Genomic DNA, 22,779 nt, shown 5'->3' with positions numbered 1-22,779 from the left:
TATGCAAAATCAAAAATAGAAAATAAAAATAAAATATACATGCATATTTATATATCTTGGTTGTTATTGTTGTTATACTTCCAACAGCGTTATCTGGTTTTACTTATTAAGTAACCACAACTATCTTACGGTCGTTTTACGTTTCTTACGTTTCGTTTCTCTTTTTGATTCAGTAATAAATTTAGATGTTAAAGAAAAAGCTTGTTTCATTAATATATTATTTTGCGGCTTTCAATACGCAAAAAAATCTTTTTTTTTTAAATTGTCATTAAACTGATTTGTGATTAAAATTAATAAAATTGGATCAGTATTTTTCCTTTTAAGTATTTATAGTTTATTAAACTGACGCATGCGCAGTCAAACTCATCACAGGTTGATTCAATGAAAAACCTTATGCACTGTGTCACTCTGTAAACTACCCCCGAAATTCTTTAAATGATAAGATAAACCTCACATTCCAACCAGCCACTTACTCGCTAACACAACTACAACCACTGCCTCAAACTATTACACGAAGAAAAATGTAATGTCAATGCGAAGAGCAAACGTTTCGACGCACCCTCTCTGGCTCTCTCTCATATGTATGCAGGCTTCAAGGCTTTGCAGTTATGAGAACTTAAAGGGCCTCTTTTGCACAATGAACGTCGAGCGCTACTACGTTAGTCAACGACGTACGCCTGCCGTGTGTGTTTCACTTCACAAACAGACGAAACGTAGAATCAAGCCAAATGACATCGCGGATGACAAGAAAAATATATTAATTGTAAAAAAAGCGATTGTCATCCTTCAATTCCCTATGTGTGCGTTTCTGTAAAGTGTTAATTTAAACGTTTTAAGAATATTGCGATAACCGTGTTAACGCTAGCAAAAATGCAGATGTTATTATATAATAATTAAAATAGTTGCAAACTAAAAACACCAAGTGGGTCTCTGCTAAAAGTATTAATATAAAGCAGCATTGTGCATATTTCTGAGTGTAAATTGTAACGAGTGCATTTATTTCAGTGGTTAATTTATTGATGCGTCGCGTAGATGCAATGGCAATATTCATCTGAATGTGATTTGTATGATAGCTGAAATTTTACAACCAGCATGACACCCACAACTATCAATAAACACCAGTGAGCACGGAGCCTAAGGAAAGTCGATACCACTTGGTAAGTAATAATTTGAACAACAATTCCACTATTTGTGGTTGTTTGGCATATCGATTTTTAAGCAGTCCAAGTTTCGAACAACAACAAAAACAATACACATACATATAAGAGTGGTCTACTCAAAACAGGTCGACAGGAGAGTACCCTGGACAGAAGGTACATGTCATACATGTCCTGGTTATTGAAACGGAATGCTATAAATTACAAAAAATTATTTTAGCATCACTCACACACAGCGAAAACATACTTGAGGACTAGCGCAGTAACATAAACTTATTTTACTGGACACTGCACCTAATTTTTGCTCATGGACAAAACTGAAGTTACTTAATTTAAAGCTCAAGAATGTAACATAATATGATTCCATTCACTATTTATAAATTAACAACCATAGTGCGCTTATATGTGAACATATACATGGAAAAATTAATGTTTGCTGACATGTGGTTTGGTGAATCACTGTGAACTCCATGAATGTGAATGTCTTGGGCGTCGGGCATATATACAGGAGGAAATTAAAATCTGCTGCGACAAACCGATGGAATATAATAAAATTCCGATAGAAAGGTATTCTTTTAGCTATAAAATTTATCCAGCTAGTTCATGACATATGTTCTATGTATTATTCTTTTTGCGAATGGTATAGATTCTATTTCCATTTAAATACTTCATTTAAAAGTTATTAAAAGGCCAAAATTAAGTTGTATTTCCAAAAAGATATGAATTGGAATATATTTGATTACTTATTTTTATTCTTTGATTATTGATTTTAGATTATTCTTAGAAGACGTTTTTCAAAGATTTCGAGGCAATAACAGACTTAGACTCTCTCAACTAGAGGCCTACACTTAGAGTCGAGCTTAACCGACTGCGGAATACTCAACTGATAACAGCTGATATAGGCCTTTGCTGTCGGAAGTGGGCTGGGGCCGAACATATTGTCAGCTTTGTGGGGGTTGTACTTGCAATATTCATATGGAATTTGGAGACTCTTTCAACGTTTTATCGACTTACTCTTTGAGATGTATTGATATTGGCGATAATAGAGGCAGGAGTTAACCTGTCCATATAATTTTTGTGTTGATATCTAAAAACGGTTCTCAGTAAATTACCTTTCAAATGATTTTAGCTCAATAACTGTGAAAGATTTATTTCCGATTTTTAACGGCAGGGGTGGCCAAAGTACCAACCAAATTAGGTGACTCCTAGTGAACGTAGAACCCCAATTATCACACTTATATATATGTTTCAAGATATATATGTTTTCAAGGGTGTCGAATAATAATAATAACAAAATCTTCCACAATATTAAAACAAGTCACCATAATTTTTTACCAGTAAGCCTCTAGAAATACAAATAAGAAAAAATTGTATACGTATAGTATCGCCCTCAAAATCGACGTATTCAATATATCTAATTAAGCAAATCAATAAGCCACTTATCTCCCACAATTTTAAAGTTATTCTTCGAGCTTCAACATCTAAATTTACCAACCACTCCTACGGCATTTGATTTTCCGTGGTATTATGCAACTAGGGGAGGACAGCAGAAGGTTCTATCATTATTAAATCAAGCTACTGATCTTTTCTTTTTTTTTGATCTTGTAAGCAAATCAGTGTTTAATTTTTAAGGCATGGACTGTATGGTATTTGTTGATAATAGCGATTTTTGTTATGATATGAATTTGTATATTACATGAATATGCATGTCGTATATTTCAACTATATACCCGACTTTCGGTTACGTTTTATACAAAACATACCGCTTTGTAAATGAACTTTAGGTAAATCTCACGAAAAATAAACTTTTAGGCATACAACCTTAAATTAGGTTAATTTCAAAACGCTTTGAACGCAATTGTTAGTGAATTTTCATATTTGGTTTTCTTTAATAATAAAAAGTTTTGTAATAGGCCAAGGAAGAACTGCCGCCCCTAAGCATAAAAACCGATTCGCTCTACCTATATCCGTTCGTCTGTCTGACCGTCTTTTTGAGCGCTATGATCTCAGAAAAGCTTGACACTTCAATTTTCAAATATTAGCCCTTGTCTACAGATTACTTTTATTTCATTTTTTGGTTAACGTTACCGAGATTTAAATGAAAATCGATAATCGAATGACACCAACAAATAATATGATAATATTGAAAGATAATACATATATAATATCGCATTTTTATACCCAGAATCCATTAAAAATGGGTCAAAGGGTATAATGGTTTTGTGATAATGTATGTAACAGGCAGAAGGAAGCATCTCCAACCCCATAAAGTATATATGTATATTCTTGATCAGGGTCAACAGCCGAGTCGATATAGCCATGTCCGTCTGTCCGTCCGTCTGTCTGAACACGTAGATCTCAGAGACTATAAGAGCTATACACTAAAATTCGGAATATAGGTTATCGTAGACCAGGCGCAGATCAAGTTTGCTTTATTTGATCGATAACTGCCTCCGTTTTTCGATTATCGATACATTTAAATTTCCGATAGCAATAAATGCTACAATTTTAAGGGCAGAATCTTCCAATTACTATATAATATGCATATGCATATTATTGATCAACCGCCCAAATTTCATCGATATCGGATACTGAAGACCCAAGTTATTGTCGAAAATATATTATCATATTGATCTCATTTCTATCAGCAGCCTCAAGCAGTAGCCTCTGTATGCATCAATATGCGAAAGCATGTGTAAGAAAGAGATGACATGATAATCGACGTGAGCGTCAATATGTCTGTGTGTATTCTGCAGACCCCCGTTACCCAGTTACGATTGCATGTACGTATATATGTATGTATTTATGTACACATATGCACGTGTTTGTTGCCAGTCAGCTAGGATCAGTTCGGGCTTGTGAATAAAAACATTCGCTGCACGTTTTTTTTACGTTTCAGTTTCTGAACTTGCGATATAAAATGAGTGCACTTGCAGACCTGGTCACATTCGGGTGCAAAACTTATTATAGGGAAATTTGCCATTCGTTTTAGAATATATTTAACAGATGGGTTCAAGGTAAATCGTAGTCGAGCTCACTCGAGTACAACTCTCTTACTTGTTTTTATTTACAAAAGAGGAATTAGAATCAGTCTTGGTGTAATATTTTTGTGTAAACAAATAAATGGTGGAATTGATTCTTCGGAGTTAACCAGCCAATTTATTTTTGTAGTTCCGATCAGAAATACAAGAATTTTCTAATTCTTTCTCTTCACACTCGAAGTTCAAACTATACTATCCATAACCCATTTCGGATCTTGTGCTCAAGAGCAAGTCGTAGTATAGCAATGTCCAAATAAATGAAAATAATAACAACAGCGGGTGTAAGCATTTTCTTTCTGCACATTTATACAAGTGAGAACGAATGAATGTAAAGGAGCCTGTTTAATATGAGTAAGACAGAAATTAATTTTTTCATTACATATTTAAACTTTAAGAAGAAGTTTAAAAAAAAAAACATGCCAGACACATCCATGAAAAAACAATTGTAATACAGAAATGTTAATGCTCTTAGGCTAGCGATATGTTGATTATTATTTCATGAAAATATGAGACTATTGAGTTGGGATTATTAGCATATACATATATAGTATTGGTATTGTATTGTATAATTTAGAAAGTCTCCGTTTGGTATAATAAACTGAAGCATCCTGTAATCTCAGCACTCTGTTGAGCACTCCATTAAAAACTAGTAATATTCGAAACCTCGTTCAATCCTTGTATTCAATTTGTTGGTAATTCTCAAAGTTAGATAAGCCGGCTCGGCTTCTTTCTTAGTTGGCTTGTTTCAAAATCATATTCCTAGCCCAAAAATGTGTGATTCACCAGTTTTGGGAAAAGCACTTATTTAGTGGTAAAAGGTAAAACCGAATGTCGTACAAAAGATGTGAGCGACGCCCCCCAGCAATAGGATACATCCGTTAATTCAGTTTATTTATTTTTCCTTTCTCATGAGACATAAGTACATCGTTCTTATGGACGAATTGTCTTGTATTGAAGTGTCCTCGCGAAAATATATGGCATATCATTCTGTCAACACCTACTGATTGAGATAAAACGTTTTTAATTGTGTCTCTTTGCAAAAGCTTCATAGTCTTTTATGGCGCAATGCACATCAAACGATACAAAACAAATAGACATAGAGAACCATAAGCACACACGCAAGATGGAAATTTTATTTTGGGAGATTTAGATTCAGTTCGATTTCTTCCTCTTTTTTCTTCATTTAAGTTGCCAACCTGCAAAACAGTTATATATTAGTTAAATTCAAATTTTAAAAAATAAAATTTTCGTTGTTTTGCCGAGGAGGCAATATAAAGCTTAAAATATATATTATATTTTGTTTTTTGTTATTTATTGTTTTTTGTTTTTAAGTTCAGGCGGGTGGGGGGGGGGGGGGGGAGTTACCAGTAACATACTTTCAAAATTTGGTGACCCTATCTTACAAATTGTGAAAGATATGCACATCAAAGATGTTTAGGGCTACAGTGAAGGACATCGCCAGCAACCTACAACCAAATTTGATGACTGTAGCCTTAAAATTGTGGGAGATATATGGCTTTATCGATTTGCGGCTATCGATCTTTCTGATTTCCTAGCCTTCTAGAGGACATAGTATCACAATTTTGAAACTTTGTCTTGTTTGAGGTTTCTTGCAATTAAGGTGTCGAAAAAAGTTGCGATCATCCAGACAGACAGCCAGCACGACGTTGCATAAAGCCAATATTCTCTTGAAACCTTCGGTAGCAGAGTATAAAAATGCAAGAAATCTGTGTACGTGTTGGTTTAAATATATAAAACGTGTTCGATTGCTGATAGGCAAAAGGTTGACTTCTGGGTATCTCCTAGACATCCTCTTTCGAAAAGAATTTAATTATTATACTTTGATACCGAAGATGTGTACGTCCGTCTGTATGACCGCAACTTTCTTTGACACGCCAGTTACCTACTCACTACTGTCTGGGAAATCGATAACGATGGTAAAATCAAATCGCTTATAGTTTAACCATTAATGTTCCCACAATTTTGAAGAAAGAGTCTTTTGACCTTCAAAGATCGACATGTAACTTTCCTGAGCAAGCCAACCCCCAGCTAATCAGACTCTAAAAATAATTTTATATTTACATGACTTACTGTTTACCAGCACAGAAAGACGACGCTAGTTTCATCGCTTACTCCAACTTGAAACTATTTAGCTTTTAAGCTATGGTATATTGCAGTGTTTAAAAAATTCCTGAGAATTATAATAGGGAATAAGGTTGTCGGCAAGTGACAGTGAGCATATGGTTTTATAAATGTGAACAGCAACCCTACGTAGCACTGTCAAACAACAACCACCAAAGGTGAGTGTGCCAGAGAGCTGCATCATTTCTTGAACGCTCTCTGCGACTCTCAATATTTTTAGCACTGGTCCTGCGTAGTGTCTACGAACTCTTACCGCGGGTGCCACGTCTCTCTCAACATTTTTGTATGTGCTTTCCTTTTGTGTCCAACCCTTATATTCTCGAAAACATAGATTGTCTACTTAAAATACCCTAAATGGGTAAAAGGGTATAATAAAGTTGTGCAAAAGTATGTAACAGGCGAAACGAAGCATTTCCAAGCTCATGAGGCGTATAAATTCCTCAGCATGAACAGACGTGTCGATTTAGTCATGTCTCTCTGTCTGCCTATATGAACGCGATGGTCCCAGAGACTGTAGAAGCTAGAGACATCAAATGTGGAATATAAGTTCTCAGATACAGATTAATTGTATTTAATTTATCAGAGATATTGATAAACTCTATAGTTAAAATAAAAATATAAATAAAAATAAAAAAATTGGTTTTCATGATTATTTAATATTTTTTTAAATAAAGCAAAATTGCTGTTACAAACTGAACAATCTAACTTAAAGAAAGGCATGACAATTGTTTCTTTCAGCTACAATGTATATTTCATTTTATTTTTTTAATATGAACAAAAACAGTCCACAATTATTAAAAAATATTAAAATGCAGTTATAATTTAAATTATATACAATTAAAGTAATTATTTAAATTTAAAATGAAGGCGTAAAAATGAATGTATTAAATTTGGTGCACCCAAAAAAAATCCACTAATATTCATTTCAGAGGTTGGGAAACACAGAATAATCGTAAACGTTAGTATCCTGTTAATAAGGAAATAAAGAGAGAGACCAAAATTCTGTGAATAAGTTTACCATAGTTAAATATGCAGAGAGATTTTCCGGCGATATGTTAGTATTGAAATCCCAGGAAAAGTGAATGCCATAGAGAAAACATAAGATTCATAAATTATACGAACAGGATTGTGCGTAAGCGTACTTGTGCATGTGTAAATCGAGACAAAGAGAAACCACACCAAGTCTACGATTAACCAATGGCCGAAGTTTAGGATCCCTATTAAGGACACAAAGACAAAGAATTGCTGATGAACGGACTCAATTCTATTTTGCTAGTTTTTATACTGAGGTGACCAAATACATAAAAATCATCATTATTAACCGGATTAAGGACACATAGAGAAGTTTGGATTCCAAAAAGTCATTAAATTCCGTCGACCAACGCTTAATGAAACCGAGTACAATTTTAGCATTAATAATAATTGTAACATATGGATATCAAAACGTAGTTTTTATTTTATCAAAAAGTAGTGCTAATAAAATGAATTCAATATGTAGCTATTACATGAAAATAACAAATTAATAGTGTTCAGCCTCTGGATTTTATTATATCTAAACAATTCGATTTGACATCGATTCAACAACTATTTAGAACTCAGATAGTGGGATTAAGGGAATAAGGCATTTGGGTCTGGTTGATGCTCCAAAAAGTTCATCAAAACTTCGTCCAATACGTTTATATAACCCTCCGAGCTCATACGGCCTGAAATTTTTCAAATCAGTGCTCAGATCTCATCACAGATCATGAGTGAAGCACCGTCACAGCTTTGAGTAAGAAAAAATCTCTCAGACTTCAGTAATATTTTAAAGCGTTTAAGTCATCGAAATTAATTTTTTTTCCTCATCAGAAAATACCACATTTTGCTACTCGTGGGTCCAGGACATGTGTCCTTTTGCAACATTTAATCTGCATATGTGGTGTGCCCTCGATAACGTTGGCTTTGACCACATTTTCTTCCAAACCAATCGACCACCACCTGATAAGATTTGTTGAACACAATGTTTACATATTTGTAACCTTAAATCAAATTGAATTTTAGCATTTTATCCAGCCCGTAAGATTGCAGATGTCTGCCTGTGCTATAATTTTTTATGTTGTTTTTTTTTTGGCATTATTTGTTGTAGTTTTCTTTTAGTTTAAATATGCCATCAATTACTGATGCCGATCGACATAATTTAATTTTATTTTATTTTATCCTTGTAAGCAAGGATCTTAGCTATCTCCTCAGGTTAACGCGTCTTTTCCTTTCCTATTCCAAATTTTTGTGTGCAACTATCTACTTTTACCTATAAAATATTAAATAAATATGTATTCTTTATTATCCCATTCAAAGAAATTCCAAATAACGTCCTATTTCCTTTTTCGAAAATTAGTTTAAAAACACAGTTATGCAAAAATCTTAGAAGAAACTAAGGAAACTTTCATTCCAACGTATCATAACAGCGTAAGTAGAAGAAGCACCGTTATAAATGCGTTAAACAAGGTCCTGTTAGACTTGGTAAAATTTTTAGCACCATAAACACAAGTACCTTTACTCGAATTTCGCGGAATGTATGTATGTCAACCACATAAACAAACCAATTAAATAGAGAATAACGCCCTTTCCGAAAAATCATTGTAAAGGCATGAAAGTAGTTTTACATACGGACACCAAGGTTTTAATGGTGGGATGACATGAATCCTCAGGGACTGATAAAGGAGATGTGCTAGAGACAACGTCATTACGGTAGTAATTTTAGGATCACAAGTTGCCGAAAAAGATTCGTGAGCGGCACTTCTCTTAACGACCTTTATTTGAAACAGTGAGTTCTCGTTCGGGTGCTGAGAACATGTACCCGAAGGCAACGTGGCGAACATTTTTTAGTCATGGTATGGCGAGCAGCAAAGGCAGTTCAATATTTCACTTGTCTTCGCTGCGACATGTTTTCAAGTAGAACAAGAATGAATTTTTTCTACTAGATCCCAAAGGGTTATGGATCGTGTAGACCATTGAATGAGTGTGAAAATATCAACAACTCTCTATCCTTGTCTTTCGTGGGCAAGCTGGCACTCGATTTTGCTTCTTTATTTTGTGCTTGCCTAGTAACCTAAATAGGTATTGACTGTAAATAGGTATTGCTTAGTGGTAAGAGGTATGTAAGGTAATCTTGTGAAGAGCGAAGCCGCGGAGAACTCCAAAGTGAGAAAAATAAAAACGATAACTACAAAAACAGCACAGGACTTAATATACCTTGAGATAATAATGATTAACCGTCGATATTTCATCCATATCCATAATAACGAAGGTATTCACAGTATATTGGTTTTGTGAAATGTCTTTCATGCTCTCTATGCGTCTGTTCCTCCGTATGAGCGTAACTTCTTTCGACACCCTTAAAGATAGAGCCTTGAAACTTGGAACCTATAATTGTTTGTGCCCTTGTTAGACAAAGTGTTAAGGTTTAGGTACTAAGTCCAACAGAAGTTTGAGAAATTGATAATCGGTAATCGATTAACTATTGAATAATCATTACTATACGTTTTAAATTTGAAAACTGTCGCTCCAAATCTGCGAAATATTTAGGTTTAAGCGGCATGTGCAGGTTAAAGTGGTCGTACAGTTTGCTTTTATTAATTTAATGTTGACTATTAAAACTCGAAAATGTAAATTGCTAGTAATTTATAAAAGTTAAACCAAAAGAAATAAAGATATAACCCATTAATGCCTGAATGTTTTAATGATGCTCCGTAAGCAATCGTCTTACCGAAAATTCAGCATATTTTCGCATCAATAGTGGAATCCTACTAGTCCTAAATCATTTTGTTGTAATACCGTCAGCGGATTTATACCTTAAACCCATTAAAAATGGGTAAAATGGGCATAATGGTTTTGTGCAAATGTATGTAACAGTATGTATGTATTCTTGTTCACGGTCTACAGATGAGTCGATATAGCCATGTCCGTCTGTCCGTCTGTCTGTACGAACACGCGGATCTCAGAGACTATAAGGGCTTCAAATTTAAAATATAGGTTCTCATATACCGGGCGCAGATCAAGTTCGCTTTAATTGATCGATAACTGCCTCCGTTTTTCGATTATCGATACATTTAAATTTCCGATAGCAATAAATGCTACAATTTTAAGGGCAGAATCTTCCAATTACTATATAATATGCATATGCATATTATTGATCAACCGCCCAAATTTCAACGATATCGGATACTGAAGACCCAAGTTCTTGTCGAAAATATATTATCATATTGATCTCATTTACATCTGCAGCCTCAAGCAGCAGCCTCTGTATACATAAATATGCGAAAGCTTGTGTAAGAAAGAGATGACATGATAATCGCCGTGAGCGTCAGTATGTCTGTGTGTATTCTGCAGACCCCCGTTACCCAGTTACGACTGCTTGTACGTATATATGTATGTATTTATGTACACATATGCACGAGTTTGTTGCATGTCAGCTAGAATCAGTTCTTACTCTTCAGTGCCTCAACTTGCTAAAAGAAAAGACTGCACTTGCTGACCTGCTCACATTTGGGTTCAAAACTTTTTATAAGGAAATTTGCCAATAATTCTAGAATATACATAACAGCTCAGTTCGGGGTATATTTACAGCATTCATTCTTGTTTAAACAAGCGTTGCGTTATATCGATTGAAAGTTAAAAATCGGTGACCGTAGGTCGCCGGCTGCTTCGGGTCTTGAAAACAGCGTCCCGAATGCAACGCGCCCCTATTTTAAAAGTGCACAATATACAGTGTCTCGCAGCTTATTTCGGCAGTGTCTAGCAAAAATTTTAAAGTGCTATAAAGTTTAAACAAAGAAACAAACGCAAAATGTTTAAATGTCAATTTGTTTTATGTTATATCACGTTTGAAAAGGAAACTTCAGTTTTCATTAAAATATTAATTAATTAACTAAAATTAGTCAAAAACTGAAAACTTATCCAAAATACAGGTCAAAGCTTATTTCAACAGTCTAGAGAAAAGTAACATATTTGGCGTATAAAAACTTAAATAAGGATGTTAATACTTAGTATGATATCCTTTAGCCTTAATAACTCCCCTTAACCTATTGTTCATGGAAGATACCAGCTTCCGGGTCGTTTCTGGACTAATTTTGCTCCACTCCTCCAGCAGAGCATTCTTGAGATCCTGTTTGCTGGATATGTTTCGATTCCGGATGTTATTTTCCAGCAGAGCCCACAAATTTTCAATGACATTTAAATCTGGAGACTGGGCCGGTGGAATCATCATGTGGGGGCAGTTCCAGATAATCCAGGACTGTACTATTCCGGACTTATGCTTCGGGTCATTGTCCTGGTAGAACCGGAAAGTACGTCGGATTCCTAGCTTCTCGGCACTTTGGAGTAAATTTTCCTTTAATATAGTGAAATACACATTCTTGTCCATTGTTGGTTCAATGAACACCAAATTCCCGACGCCGGTTGCCGAGATACATGCCCATACCATGACACTTCCTCCGCCGTGCTTCACTGTAGCCTTTAGGTGTTTGGGATTCAGCTCAGTGTTGGGCTGTCGCCACACATAATTCCGTCCGTCCGAGCCAAAAATGTTGAATTTGGACTCATCTGCAAATATGACTGTGTTCCAGAAGTCCAAATCCTTGTCCAGGTGGGTTTTGGCGAACGTCATCCTAGTCCCTTTATTTTTTGCGCTTATAAAGGGCTTCTTCCGTGGTACTCGGGCATTAAAGTCATGTTTGCGCAGAACCCGGCGCACAGTTTCCACACTGCACTTTTTCCCCATTTCATCCTCCACCTGTTGAGTCAGTTTTGGAGCCGATAGCTTGGGATTTTCCCTTATTTTCCTGATGATCCTCCGCTCCTCCTGTTCGGTGAAAATCTTGTTTGGTGCATTTCTGCCCTTGTCCTCTATCCGATTTTCGTCGACGAATCGACGAATGATGCTGTATACAGTTGACCTGTTTAAATTGACCATTTCAGCTATTTGGCTATGTGAATATCCGTTCTTGAAGTGATCCAGGATGAGATTCCGTTGTTCAATGGTAGTCCGTTTGCCCATAGTCCTTGTTGACTGATTGCACCCGAGATGCAGGATATAACTAAACTGACTATGAAGGATTGGTCTATTTATACCGAAAATAATCAACATTACGTAAAAAATCCGGGTTTTATGGCACCCAGGTGTCCATAATGTCACTGTTGAAAATAAGCTGTGACCATAATTTCAGGTACTTTTTTACATAACCCGGCCCAGCCGGCGGGAAAACCCCAGTTTATGGGGGTCATATAGTCATTATGGTGGTTAATATATGTACCTGCCATAGGTCTTTGGAATTTTTGAAAAATATTGTATTATTAGTTTATGGCAGGCAATTAAAATTTTTGCTAGACACTGCCGAAATAAGCTGCGAGACACTGTATGTTGCGAGCTGTGGTCATAAAATGGGCCCACAAACTAACAAATTTTAAATCGAGTGGCAGCTCACACACAAAAAGACAAGAATAGAGTGCTGCGCGATCCACTAGCAATATTGCTGATATTTTGGTACACATGTACTAAGTCCGTAGCTGTTCGCACGCATGCACTCACGCTCATAAATGGCTGGGTCTCAATTCTATTAGGGAGCATGTCGCAAGAACGACAGGTAAAATAATGAATTGAGTTCGCTGCTCGGACTCGCTAAGCCTCCAAAATTTGGTCGATTTGACGTCTCTATGTGTTGTCTGCTTAGTGATCTTGCCCCATTAACAGGGGACTGCCACCTGGTTGATCATTAGCATCTCCAACTATCGATAGGCGGGTACCCCACTGCAAAATGTCGTTAGATTTCTTTGATTTCACAAGCCAGCAACACGTAAAATTGCTTTCGACTAGGAGAACCCAGCTGAGTAATACATTAGACTCGAGTCAAATGAAAGAATGTTTTGAATGTTAAAAAAAGAAGCAAAATAACACATGTTTTTATTCACATGACCGACTTGAAATCACTAGCTTCCAACAAATTCGTATCTAAAATTTGTTTTCCATATACACGCTGACTGTGCATCTTACTTTATGCAGATGGAGATATTTACTTTTGTGTGTAATGTACTTTTAAACAACTCCATTATACCTTTTTTTTACCAACTTTTAATTGTACAGGGTATAAAAATACAGAGAGTTTGTTAACATTTCGTTAAGGGGTTGTTATGTTTTAAGATTGGCGACAAACATTTTAAATGAATTTAACTTTCAAATAAAATGAGATACGAACCATACTTAATTCTCATAAAAAGTGAAAAAAAAATCAAAATCAGGAAATGTCCGTTTCCGGAATTGTATGTCCAATATTATCCAGATATAATTCGTAGATGTCTGGTGACTATACTTATAAACTGTTTTTTTTTTTTCAATAAATTCCAATTTTCACGCTGCAAACATAAAGACGAAAATCGCTGCTTTTAGGTGTCTGCTTTATATCTGTATATATTAAGTGTTTCTAGACGCTGGAATCCTGGTTGATGTGATTCATTCTTACACCTCTACACAATTAGCAGATTCAATATAACAGTAAAAGACAAAAGGTTATTTTTTCTTTTATTTTATTATCTTTGCAGTTCTGATTGTCGTCATGTGAAGAATACAATACACGTTAAACATGCACTTGGAAAACTTTTAACGAACGTAACTACGAATAACAACCAGCACAATCAAAAAGTTATAAAATCATTCAGCAGCAACTCTATTTTGGAAACTATGTGCCAGTATCAGGAAAAAGAGTAACTGTTCGGACGCCTCTTACTAACAGCTTATAGACAGGAATCAACAAGATCACAAAATGCAAAAGGAGAACAATGTAATGGCAGAAAACTGCCAATTTGTGGGTCCATATCGTTTGGAGAAGACACTTGGCAAGGGTCAAACAGGTAACCAAATACCAATAATTAAAATAATATTCTGCATTTTTTTACATAGCATTTTAATAAAAAGCTTTAACTTTTTCGGACAGGCCTCGTCAAGTTGGGCGTGCACTGTGTGATTGGAAAAAAAGTTGCCATTAAAATAATCAATCGCGAAAAACTCAGCGAATCTGTGCTAATGAAGGTAAGCAATCAGAACCAGACCTTAACGATCAGTTTTACCTATTATTATGCCTACGATTTATACTACGTGCCAAAGAACAAACAATTATATTTATTCTGTCTATACAAATCAATTTTTATAATCTTAAAGATGACATGCGATAGAGGTTGTGCACTTTTTGAAAGCATTACGCTTATGTATGTTCTGTTTGTTACACAATATCAAGGTTAAAATGCCAAAAGTTAAATTTTCGTCTGCTTTAAATTCGCTCATTCTATCTATAAATTTAACACTAATTAGTAAGTAATAGTTACATTCGTCCTTAAAAATGTTATTTATTCGCTTCCAAAGAACTCATCGGACAAGCGCTTCATGGTTGCAATGTAATCTTGCGGCTACATCATTATGTCAAATTAAACAATCTTCGAAGCGGCATTTTCATTTAATATAAAATAAACGAGATTTGTAAAGCAAAAACTGGTTCCTAAGTTATGTTAAATTGTTGCACAAAATCAGAATACTTTGTAAATTGGATATTCATATTCACACTTTCACATAATACACTAAAGTCAATTCAGTCGAGTTGCTCTCGTTGCTGCTTATAAATAATGAATAATATAACGGTTTCACAATAACAGATATCAAAAAGCTGATTGGATATAGATTCTCATAAAAAGAACAATTGAATACGTTTTTTCAAATATTAGAAATTCATTTGAATATAAAGTATATATACTTTTGATCAACATCAACCGCCTAACATGTCTTATTTTTCATCTTTTTTATCCCTGTGGAACTCTCTGATTCTTATTAAATTTGCGATATTAACATATATCCGGGAAGTATCTGAAAGTGCTTAAATAAGTGTTTAAGTATGAACATTTGACGCTCTAAGAAGCAGATAGCGGACTCATTCGACATTCTCAAGCGTAGGGACTTGAGGCTGACCTGCATGGGGTCACGCTATTTTTGGAGATAGCACAGGAGATACACTGCCTTCGCCTTACAAGCGACTGCATTAGATAAGAAAATATGTATTTAGGTTTAAGAATTTTGAATCAAATAAAGGGCTGTTCGAAACTAAACATCGTCTCAACGTGTCGACGGCTATACTATACGTGTCGCGCTCATAAGTCACTTTTATTTTCTCGTCCTTTCTTTCTGTCTGCCCAAAACGTTTAAAATTACTAACCCTTACGAATTTTTAATTTAGTTGAATTTTTCAGGGTGTTGCTAATTCTGTCAAACAATTTTTGACCATTTCAAATATTTTATAATTTTTATTTTTTTTTTTTAATTTTTATAAATATGGATATAAATTTGTCAGTTTCGGAATCAGGGTTGACAAAAATTCTATGAAAAATGCGGGAGAAGAATTGTAAATTTAACATCGGTGATAATTGCATATAAACCATTATCTAATTGGACAATTTGTGAAGCGATCATGGAATATATTTGCAAAATATTAATTTATTCAAGGTTGAACGTGAAATTGCCATCATGAAACTAATCGATCACCCGCACGTACTTGGCTTGAGCGACGTGTATGAGAATAAGAAATATTTATATCTAATATTGGAGCACGTATCTGGAGGTGAACTTTTCGATTATCTCGTTAAAAAAGGACGACTTACCCCAAAGGAAGCACGCAAGTTTTTTAGGCAAATAATCTCCGCACTGGATTTCTGCCATTCACACTCAATATGGTAAGCAATCCGTTATCAGAATAATAAATCCAAATTTTATTTCTGAACTAAATTTATAGCCATCGAGACTTAAAGCCAGAGAATCTGCTTCTAGATGAAAAGAATAATATTAAGATCGCAGACTTCGGCATGGCCTCACTTCAACCAGCTGGTAGCATGCTGGAGACTTCTTGTGGATCACCACATTACGCCTGTCCCGAAGTAATACGTGTAAGTGTAGAAAAAGCGAATAAAAAGGCAGACAATAAGTTGATGTGATTATCAAACCCCAATTTAGATCTTGAATACAATTTTAATTCTGTGGAACCTTATGGAACAACAAAATATTAATTTTTACATACATTTAGATTCGTATGCTAGGCAATCACATATATTTGCAGAAAATTAACTAGTAGCTATACAAATTAATTTCTGATGTACATTATTCCCGATTCTATTTCTTCCACAAGGGTGAGAAATATGATGGACGCAAGGCAGATGTATGGTCATGTGGAGTCATACTGTACGCTCTGCTAGTAGGTGCGTTACCCTTCGACGATGACAACTTGCGACAGCTCCTAGAGAAAGTTAAGCGCGGGGTTTTTCATATTCCGCATTTTGTGCCTCCCGATTGCCAGAGTCTTTTGCGTGGTATGATCGAAGTTAATCCAGATAGGCGTTTAACGGTAAGTCACCAGAATAAGCAAAATAATGTATTAAAAAAATGCAATTAAATGCGCCACATCACAGTAATTTTGAGGCGGTCTTGGAAGCAGTCAGCCTTTGTTAAAGTTAATATCTCATAAACCCACTTAACAAATCAAAACAAATTTGAACGAAAATAATGGATTTTGCAAGAAAATAAACTAATTTAAAATAGGTAATCGATTCTCATCGATATTGACCGGCTTATTATATACTAAAACCTTTATTCCAAATTTGAAGTCGGAAAAGCGACATCTATAAAAAAGGATACACTGAGAGATAGTCAAAGCTTGATCCAATAAGCTGTTGACACTGATCAGGAATATACTTCATAATATAAAAAAATTGAATTATTTTATTAATTCTTATTTAACTTAAGATGTGTTTTGTATAGTGCTTAAGAAAAAAATGTATAATCTGTCACTGCTCTCTTTTACGAATGCGGAAAACTTTCCGCTTCCATTTTCGAAGCTCCGATTTGCGAAAATGTCTAATGCATCCATTTTGAAAATATATGATGTAGAGCTCTAATTATTTTAGAAGAATGTAACTTATAATTACAGCTTAAATAAATATTATATAAGACGACGCGAATTTAACTTTTTTTTTACATTTTTGTCCTTTGTCTTGCAATTTTCATTTATTGCAGTGCGGTAAAAAGGTCTGCCGTAGTTGATAAATATTTATGAAGCTCGCTTGAACGCATGTGTTTTTTGAATACGCTGACAGACAAATTCACAGTGCAAATTCGAACTATTTGATGTAAACAGCCAAACAAATTTCGCAATCTGCAAATTTTAAAATATTACATTTAGCATATTTATGCACAATATTTTTTTATGTCAAAAAATGAACATTTAACAGATCTGATTTGCAGTAAGAGACTAAGAGAGTATGCAAGATCTTTAAGGCTCACTATGCTAGTTTCGACACTTAGACCACTCATTATGTCAGTGATTGCATATGTGAATATGTAGTTAAAAGTGCATTCTTCTTGAAGCCATTGAGACTGAACTTCTGCTTGAGTGATTTCTCGATAACTATAGTTATCCTATGGAGCGCCTATGTCGCAGTGCATCTTGGGATTCAGAAATTATATATTCCTGAGATAACGATCTAAAAGTCAATACATCATCTTTTTAAGAAAAGACATGGATTGAAAATCTGTTGGTATGCTGTGTAGCTGCCCATTTGGCGAGTGATCTGATAATCTTTATAGTTTTCTAATGGGTGGTGAATATGTGATTATGCATTAGCTCTCTGAACGAAAATAATAGGTTTCACATTTTTTGTGGACCTTAACACAGTGTTGTATCTACCAGTTTATCTCGCCCTAATGCTTTTGAAATTTTCAGCTAGCCGAAATAAATCGTCATGCGTGGGTCACAGCTGGTGGTAAAGGTGAGCTGGAGTTGGAGCTTCCCATGATGGAGGTAGTACAAACACATGTCATACCCACTGCCACTGCTGTGGATCCTGATGTGCTGAATGCCATATGTTCCCTGGGATGCTTCAAGGAGAAAGATAAACTCTTGCAGGAGTTACTCAGTGCTAGGTGAACAATCAGTAAGCTTTAACTTACAAAACACTAATGAAATCCGACCTACAGTCACAATACCGAAAAAGTCATTTACTTTCTTCTTCTGGAGCGCAAACGTCGTCGGCCGGCACTAGAGGATGATGAAGAGTTTGCACAGAAATCACGCAGCGAACTGGAAGCAGTAGATCCACCACGTAAGCGGTTGGACAAGTGTCGTATCAATGGCACTAATGCGCCTAGTTATGGACAAATTTCGGAGGGCTCGCCATTGACGCCGCGACGTCAAGCATTTAAGTAAGATCTTCTTATTCTTATAAGTTCCAGTCAATAACTTTGCTTATAACCCTCCAATAGTTTCCGATCGTACAGCAGCACACGGAATCATCAACGACGCTCACCCACGACGGTATCTACATCGGTGCGAAGCTCTTCATATCACAGTCCAACCCGTTGCAATACACCCATAAACTCAACGCAACAGCAAGCCAATGCAATGTCGCGGCCATCATCACCATCAGTGGCCTCACGCCATTCAACATACGGGGATCGAGAGCGTTCTGGTTCGGTGCATCATCCGTCGGTCAGTCGGACACCCTCGCACAGCTCACAAAAAAGCATTGAGAACGATGTAGTGGCCATTAGGGAGACGCGCATGGAGCGTCGTGATTCAGCGCGTCAAGCGCAGGAGCACAGTGGCGGTGGGCCAACTCGAGAATATGGAGATTGCGTACCTAACAGTCTAGGTCGAGAATCGGGAGGCAACTCCGCAGCGGCTTCACCTTCGGTGCATCATCGCGCCAGCTCAGGTCCGACAATAGCCATTAGTATGTTCCACGATACAGACTCGAATAGTGGTGTGTGCATGCTCTATTAACCCTTTGTGGTATCCATTCATTTCAAAGCAAGGAATCAATAATTTGCCAATTTATTTTTTTTTTGTCTCTTGCCTTTGCAGTTGTGAATCCTAATGTATCGCCTATGCTTAATAATAGCAATCCAGGCATACCTGGCTCACCCTGCAATACGCCTGGCGGTCAGCTTTGGAAAACACGACTTACCAACATTAAGAACAGCTTTCTTGGCAGTCCGCGTTTTCATCGCAGGAAAATGCAGGGTATGTAATGGATATCCTTCAATAAAAACAATTGATACTTACAGATCACCAACATTTCAGTCTCTGCTGATGAGGTTCATTTAACGCCCGAGTCATCGCCAGAGCTGACTAAACGCTCCTGGTTTGGCAACCTAATAACTACTGAAAAAGATGAGACATTTACCATATTGGTCAAGGGCAAACCCATTGCAACAGTCAAGGCGCATTTGATTCATGCCTTTCTATCGGTAAGTACGTAAGCATGATGCCGATCATCACAATAGGGTCGCAAAGTGTGATTTTGTTCAAGCTCAATGTAAATATATAGATAGCTAAAAATTTTGATTTTTAAAAAGGCATGATACTCTTTGTATAGGGTATAATCAAGCTATATGTACTTCTTTGATTTGGGAAATTGCAAAACGTATTCAACAATAAACAACAATCAGTTAAACGATATATGTTAAAAAATTCAAGATATTATATTTATAATAATGTATTAATAAAATGTATTAATACATATATATATAATTACAGATGGCCGAATTATCACATAGTGTGGTATCGCCCACCTCGTTCCGCGTTGAGTACAAACGTAATGGCAATGGACCTGTTATGTTTCAACGTCATGTCAAATTCCAGGTGCGTAGCAAGGCTCACGGTAATCAAACACGCTTAAAACAAAATTCCTTTTTTTAGGTGGACATAAGTTCTATATGCAAGCAAGGTGATATTGCGGATATGCTATTTGCTCTAACTTTTACATTACTGTCAGGTGAGTTTCTCCATAACACTTATTTTATCTTCATATATATCTATATATATATATATATATGTATATATATATATATATATATAATTATTTATTTATATAAGCGTATTTTATTTCTAACGTAGGCAATATTCGCCGTTTTCGACGCATCTGCGAACATATACAGTCCCAAGTCTGTTCAAAACGATATCCGGGTCCGAATAGTCCACCTATAGTAGCTTCAGTCACTCAGGCTGTGTCAGAGAGCTCCTCGTGTGGCTCAGTGTCGAGTGAACGCTTGTCTTATAAACGACAGGTGGTAAGTAATCATATTTTTATCGCAGCAAATATTAAGCTATGGTCTGTCAATTGCAGATTGAAAATGATTTGGAAAATGATTCCATATTCTGCTACAAATCTGGAAATGGACGTCGCTCATCAGCAACAAATAACAACAATCCTAATCCTGTGGATATACCTGACAGTCCCGTTGCAGTCCGTTCAAAGTATGTCACATTAGTCTATTTGAACTATCGTTTTAATAATTTTTATTCCGATTGATACTACAGTTCCGAGACAGCTGAGCATGACCGCAATCGAGAGCAGCAGAACGAGCGACAGGCGACAACGATGTCTGGTAGTGCAATAGCATGAGAATTATTTCTCTGATTTAGTTACATTTTTCTCAAAACCTATTTGTTTTAACCTACTACGAAATGCAACCAAATATATTTATTAACTAAATCCATTTCAATGAACAACCGATAGACGGAAATAATTTAATCATTTTCTATAAATGAACTACATTTTGTAAAAAAAAAAAAATAAAATAACAAGAACTAATAGATATCTGTGGCACGCCGAAGATTACATTCCCTTCTAGACTTGAGTCCATATACTCAGAAAAAGCTACTTTTCAAAGATATTTTAACAAGAGAAACGTATATCGTTTCAACTGAATGTTCCTGCCGTTCCGATAGTTTCTGCGGCCCTAAGATAAATAAGCCAGATGCGGCCGTCTCAGATATACATTTGTACTGACCACAGTAAATATAGATTAAAACAAAAAGAAACTACTCTATACGGAATAAGACAGATAATTCTTTATAGACTCAGTTTCTCATTCTGATAAAGAATATATATATTTTAACATCATCTTGAGACAAAATTATAATAGCCTCTGCAAAAGTAAAAGCTTGCTTAAATATCATACGCTGCTGCCCGAAAAGAAATCACGAATGCTAAATACATGATTATATTTCTTATTTATTTATAATTATTATTTTTTAAATTTGTTTTAAGCCAGTAAAAATACATGTTTTTTATTTATGAGGACATTGTTGTCGCCGTACCTACGAAGCTTACAAATACAGTTAATTACCAGGAACGAAAATTATACCAAAAGCTTTTGAATACGCCCTAGTTTAAGTCACAATGTTAATATAGACATTTTTCATAATATAGTCTAGGATTTATATTAACTAAGACATTAGATATGCAAATTTAATAATACTTATTTAAAGAAAATGCCTGAAATTTTTATATTGTGTAAAAAATATGATGCAAAAATGCTCTGAACTTTGATTTAACGTATTAAAATTGTGCTTAAGTTTCGTGCTGCTATTGTATACAAATTGTGTCAAGCGCATTAAACGTAAAACATACATTTTTTCAGAAGAACTGGAAACACGGACGTTACCGATCTAACAATATTATTTTTACTATGTAACATCAGATGTAAGCAGACAATGGCAGCCTCGGATAGCTGAGTACGCTCTTGTAGGCAGATAAGAGAGTCCTACTGATTATAAAGTTAAAGAACCTATAGCTGGGACCCTAAGTCTGTGACTTTAAGTCTGTAAAAAATGTCGGCTTTTGCGATGTTCAGAAATGTTTGACGTGGGGTGCGTTTTACTTGAGTTTGACAACTAATTCAAGTATCTCTTGTTATCTAACTGCAAGAGGCAATGATTTTTTTAAGAAGTTGCAATTAATGAAAGAAATATCGATTTTGGAGGAGTCCCGCCTACTTCTCCTTCTACCAACCACTGTGGGGTTCTCTGCAAAAATTAATGTTCATAAGTAAATGTATGAATTGATATTTATATATATATTTGCTGTTTGGAAATTTAAGCCTCAATAAAATTGAAAAAAAATATTGCGGGGTAGGAAAGATTGCCCGATGGACGGTCCACTACCACCGTATACTCAGATTTCGTTAAAGAAGCAAGAAACAAGATAAAACAGTTATTATATAATTATATATTGTATACATATATATAAATATTATGCATTATTTATGTAAAAAAAAGCTGTAGTATAATCCAAGTCGGCCGATTGGTAACCAACATGTTTAAAATTGTATGTACATATCTGTAATATAACTAAATGTTTGACTTAATATTCCCATGTCAGGTTTATGAAGTCTGATATGTGCGTTTAAGACTTGTGTATAATCTACAGCATGAAAAAGCATTTGATAGTTGCAATGTATTTTCAAAAAATATTGCTTAACTTTTGTCTAGCTAACACAGAGAGTTTAGTTCTCTCTCTGACTTTGAGTTTCTCACATATGAATAACTTAATGTCTAATTAAAGCAAAGAAGAACCAAAATGTTGACTATTAA

General features: G+C 35.4%; 1 protein-coding gene across 1 annotated transcript; it reads left to right on the top strand.

The window, feature by feature from the left end:
- Positions 1-666: 666 nt before the first annotated feature.
- LOC6557290 (serine/threonine-protein kinase BRSK1) lies at positions 667-21,715 on the top strand. The gene is made up of 17 exons (XM_001985655.3): positions 667-939; positions 1,006-1,157; positions 13,913-14,221; positions 14,305-14,399; positions 15,858-16,084; positions 16,144-16,294; positions 16,534-16,749; positions 18,124-18,323; positions 18,378-18,602; positions 18,663-19,162; positions 19,264-19,422; positions 19,483-19,649; positions 19,939-20,043; positions 20,101-20,176; positions 20,299-20,471; positions 20,528-20,658; positions 20,722-21,715. The coding sequence occupies exons 3-17, from the start codon at positions 14,134-14,136 to the stop codon at positions 20,804-20,806; spliced, it is 2,598 nt and encodes an 865-aa protein (XP_001985691.1). The 5' UTR covers positions 667-939; positions 1,006-1,157; positions 13,913-14,133; the 3' UTR covers positions 20,807-21,715.
- The last annotated feature ends 1,064 nt before the right edge of the window (positions 21,716-22,779 follow it).

This window comes from Drosophila grimshawi, unplaced genomic scaffold (genome assembly GCF_018153295.1).
Source record: "Drosophila grimshawi isolate 15287-2541.00 unplaced genomic scaffold, ASM1815329v1 contig_78, whole genome shotgun sequence".
NCBI classification, from domain to species: domain Eukaryota; kingdom Metazoa; phylum Arthropoda; class Insecta; order Diptera; family Drosophilidae; genus Drosophila; species Drosophila grimshawi.
Note: the sequence above shows the minus strand (reverse complement) of the source record. Positions and strands in the feature narration are given on the sequence as shown.